The sequence below is a fragment of the Phalaenopsis equestris genome, unplaced genomic scaffold (genome assembly GCF_001263595.1).
Source record: "Phalaenopsis equestris unplaced genomic scaffold, ASM126359v1 Scaffold001079, whole genome shotgun sequence".
In the NCBI taxonomy this organism is placed as follows: Eukaryota; Viridiplantae; Streptophyta; class Magnoliopsida; order Asparagales; family Orchidaceae; genus Phalaenopsis; species Phalaenopsis equestris.
In genome coordinates, this window is record NW_018165518.1 from 169,088 (window position 1) to 173,226 (window position 4,139).

General features: G+C 33.1%; 1 protein-coding gene across 1 annotated transcript in view; it reads left to right on the forward strand.

Annotated features, from left to right (window-relative positions):
- Positions 1-2,900, forward strand: part of LOC110033024 (sister chromatid cohesion 1 protein 2-like) — an 18,386-nt gene extending 15,486 nt beyond the window's left edge. The window contains exons 8-13 of the mRNA XM_020736859.1: positions 1,383-1,519; positions 1,610-2,034; positions 2,110-2,146; positions 2,235-2,259; positions 2,342-2,471; positions 2,638-2,900. Coding sequence (XP_020592518.1) covers positions 1,383-1,519; positions 1,610-2,034; positions 2,110-2,146; positions 2,235-2,259; positions 2,342-2,471; positions 2,638-2,745 — 862 coding nt within the window. The 3' untranslated portion in view covers positions 2,746-2,900. The remainder of the gene's footprint in view (positions 1-1,382; positions 1,520-1,609; positions 2,035-2,109; positions 2,147-2,234; positions 2,260-2,341; positions 2,472-2,637) is intronic.
- The last annotated feature ends 1,239 nt before the right edge of the window (positions 2,901-4,139 follow it).

The following is a 4,139-nucleotide window of genomic DNA, read 5'->3' on the forward strand; positions in this document are numbered from 1 at the left end:
ACATTTTAAGTGTCAATGCTATTTTTATTATGGTACCTTTGCACAAACATGATTTACTCTTAATTATGCTTATAATCGAAAGCCCAAACAATTGAATGAATAAATTATCTCATCATCTTTTTGTGTTTAATTTTGTGCACTGACATAACTATAGGTGTTAGTTAAATAATTACAATAATTTGTGTTGTTGAATTCATTATTTTTTATTTTTCCAAATTACTAAATTCTCACTCATTTCAATCATTTACTAACATCATAGGCTCTTGTGTATTGTCTTATATATTGCATTATTGTGGAATCTTAATGATGATCGTTGCTATGTATATACGCTCATAATATTTTTTTTATTCACATTAGAAGGTTGATCAATCCTAACATTGAAAAAATATGATATTTAAATTGTGCTGATTGTTATATTAATGCTTTCCATGTTGCATTCCATTGGTGTATATTTAGCTTCCATAAAACAAAAAAAAAAACTATGAATCGATCAATGTTAAAACTGGGTGGTTCATCAAAAGTTTGACCGAGTTCGCTATTTAAATATTTAGTCTAGTCAGTTCTGTGTTGAAGTAATTTTGGAATTCAATCTAATTGGCTAGAACATCGGTTCATAGTTGAGTTGGTCAGATTAGCCTGTTTGGTTTGACTTTAAAACCATGGTTCTCGCCCATTGGATTAAGTTTTTGGGTTGAAAATTAATATTAATGTGTGAAACTCAAATCAGTCCCCAATTGGCTCATACTTCCTAATGACATGGACTCGCTGTTGAGGGTAATGTTTATATTTCCATTCATTAATTGCTTTATTATATATTGTATGTCTAGTCATTGCATCATCATTTTTTATCACCACCTTACAACCAAAAACACCCATAACACTCGTCCCTTGAGTCATCAATCCTTGCTTAGCAAATACAGTAATTAGTTAACAATGATTTTAGCTGAGTGATCAATCCTTGCACAGTAAATACACTAATTAGTTAAGATTGATTTTAGTTATGTTCAAATTATTTGTTTTTCCAAATGAAGTTAATTTCATAGTCCTCGTATTATTTAGGATCTTTGTTTATTTGATATAATGAATATCAAAACTGATCTGAAATGGAAATCAAAATATTAACATTTTTAAAATAAGAATGTGTATTATTATTTCAAAATTGAACTGAATGAACCAAATGGGCTCGGCTAAGTTCGGTTTTATGGTTTTGACCAAATAATGCACATCCCTATTTATTAATTTGCTATAAATGTCAAAATAGTGTGTTTGATGAATTTTATGCCATCATGAGCTTCAAAATAACTTGTTCTTCCTTTTGTGACAAGCATGTTTTCGTATTTGAAGGTTTTATTGTTCCCATCTTTTTCTCTTGGTTTTGGCAGGTTTATGAAACAAATTATAAATGACGCCAGTGATCTAGTATGTAAAAGAAGAAAATTACCTCATATTGATCTTGATATTTGGAAGTTCCGGAGATTCTCAAATCCGTCTCAAAGTTTTAAAGACCCTTTGATTCCTTGTAATATTCTTTTTCTTTGCTTTGAAGAACCTTAGCCTAAAGTAATCATAATTTTCTTTACTAATACTGATCAGCTCGTTTATGTTACAGTTTCTTCTCCCGTGCAAGAAAAACCGTCGCAGAAGAAATTGCCTAAGCTATCAAAAAATTCTGTTGAACTTATTGATTCACCCAACGTGAAAGATGGAATGACTCTTGAATCTTCAAATGCTGAAATAGATACAGAAATTTCGATGCAGAAGCGAATCGAAATGCCAGAAATTTCAATGCAAAAGCTGGTTGAAATGCGTCCTCATTTACCAAAGGAGTCTGCAGTTGACCATATCGATCCAACGAACAAAGAAGATAGCACGCCTCACATTAATGCCGAACCAGAAACAGAAGCTTTGATTCAAAAGCTAGACCTAACATGTCAGACCCCATCAAATTCTTCAGACTGCAGGTCCAACTGTTTGAAAAATGTTAACGAAGAGTTCACTTTACCAGATGCTGTCCATTATCAACTAGAAAAATTGGTAAAGTTTGAGAGCATATGTTTAGATTTTCTACCTGATTTTCATTTGTTTTCATAAACTTGCTTGTTTGTTCAGGAACTCTGCTTTCATGGGGATGATATTGGTGAACAAGGTATTCTTTTAAACTGTGTATACATAAAGTTTTGTTTGTTTCAGTTTATTTCAAGTATATATTCATACATTACTACATCTTCTTGCAGCTAATGGATGGCCCCCAAGTACAAGGTTGGTAAATGCATTAACATTTTTTTTTAAACTTAGGTGTTATTGAAAGTTTTACTGGATAAAACAAGTGTAACTTTCACAGGGTAGCAGCACAGTACTTATATAACAGGTTTCTGAGGCTTAGGGAGAAAGAAGTTGTGGCTTTGAGTCTGACAGAGATTCTTGAAGGAAAAACAAGAGCAACACGTGCCAGATTCATGTACGAGACGCTGGTATTTTTCCATACTCTTTTACCATGCAATGAGACCCATATTTAGCAATAAATTATCTGCCAATATATGATCTCAAATATGCTTATATAGTTTGCATGTGATGAATGTTAATTGAAACTTGATTTGGTTTTGTTTTTGTTTTGTTTTGTTTTTATTTTTTGTGCAGACTTTGAAGACATATGGATGTATAGATGTTAGACAGGATTTTCCTTATGGTGATGTCTCTATTTCGGCAACTCCGGTGCTAGAATCTTTTCAGAAAGTTTATATGTGAGGATATTACTTAAGAATTTTTTCAGGAGTCTCTTTTTTGTAAATGTTCCTGGCTCATAGGCTCCTTTTTGTTTTCAAAATATCTGTGTATATATTTAAAGATACTTTCTGGTTTTGTTAAGAAAGGAAAAAGGTGGAAAAAGGTTTTGTAGAGAGCCGTGCTATCTAAGTCTTGAAATTAGTTTATGTTGATGGAAAGCTTTCTTTAAAAAAAATTACTTTTGTTTTATCTATTCCAAAAGTTATAGTCTTGTTCCTTATTTTGTTGAGCTTTTTATTTTTTTCTTCCCCTAGTTGCCACGAACTACTGGCAATCAAAGATTCCATGGATACGCTTGCAAATATCTAGTAATTTCATGATGAAGTCCATGAAATCTTATCTTGTCATGAGGCTAGTTTCAATCAATTGAGTGAGGTGTCAACACTGAGCTCCAAACACAATCAGCCTCTTGAAGCTCCCTTTGAGGATACATTAATGTCAGCCTCTTTGGCCTCGAGGGATCCATGGCCAACATTGGAGCTCTGCCAAGAACCGCCCTAACAACTCTTAAAATTGGCCTTTTAAAATTTATTTGGCTTGAGACCCTTGTAAATGAACTATAAATAACTTGTCTTTCATCCAAATGGACCTGCCTTGCTGCTGCTAGCCATACTTCAGCGGAATCTTTCTTTTTCCATGTGATTGTCGCTATCCGATCTCTTTGCTTAATAATAGCACCCTGAACTTCTATTGAGAACTTCTATCGTCGGGTATGAAACTAATTGCATAGAGAATCTTGTATTTGCTCTCATTTTATAAGGACTATAGACCGGAAGCTATGGCACCAATAGAGCTTTTCATTCTTTTTGAAAGAAGATTTTTCGTCCAAATCGTGCGCAACCAATAAACTTGGACGCCTTCTTACTTAACAAGTTCAGAGGACTCCTCTACAGCCTCATGTCTTACTGACAAGTTGACCTCATGACCATTTCATATGCTTGCTGCTTGGGGCTAGGCTTTTGAATGTTTCTACCCAAAATTAAAAAAAAAATTTACAAGATTTGGGATTAATTCAATCGATTCACAACATATTCTCATCTTCACTTACAGTTTTTCTAGTTGAGGATGGAAGTTAGAGGTTTTACATTGATAAAAAGTGTGGATGGAAGTTAGAGGTTTTACATTGATTATCTAGTTTCGAATAATGTCACCATTTACGACAAATACCTTATTTTCGTCCTCGATAAGCTCTTAGATGAACTTTCGGATTCAATTTTTTTTTCAAATTAAACCTCAAGTTGAGTTATTATCATATTTAGGTGCATGAAGCAGACATTCCAAAGGCTTTGTCCCCTTGATGAACGATTAATATTCTGATGCCATAAATTTGTAACTTTTAAAAATATGATCTTCAA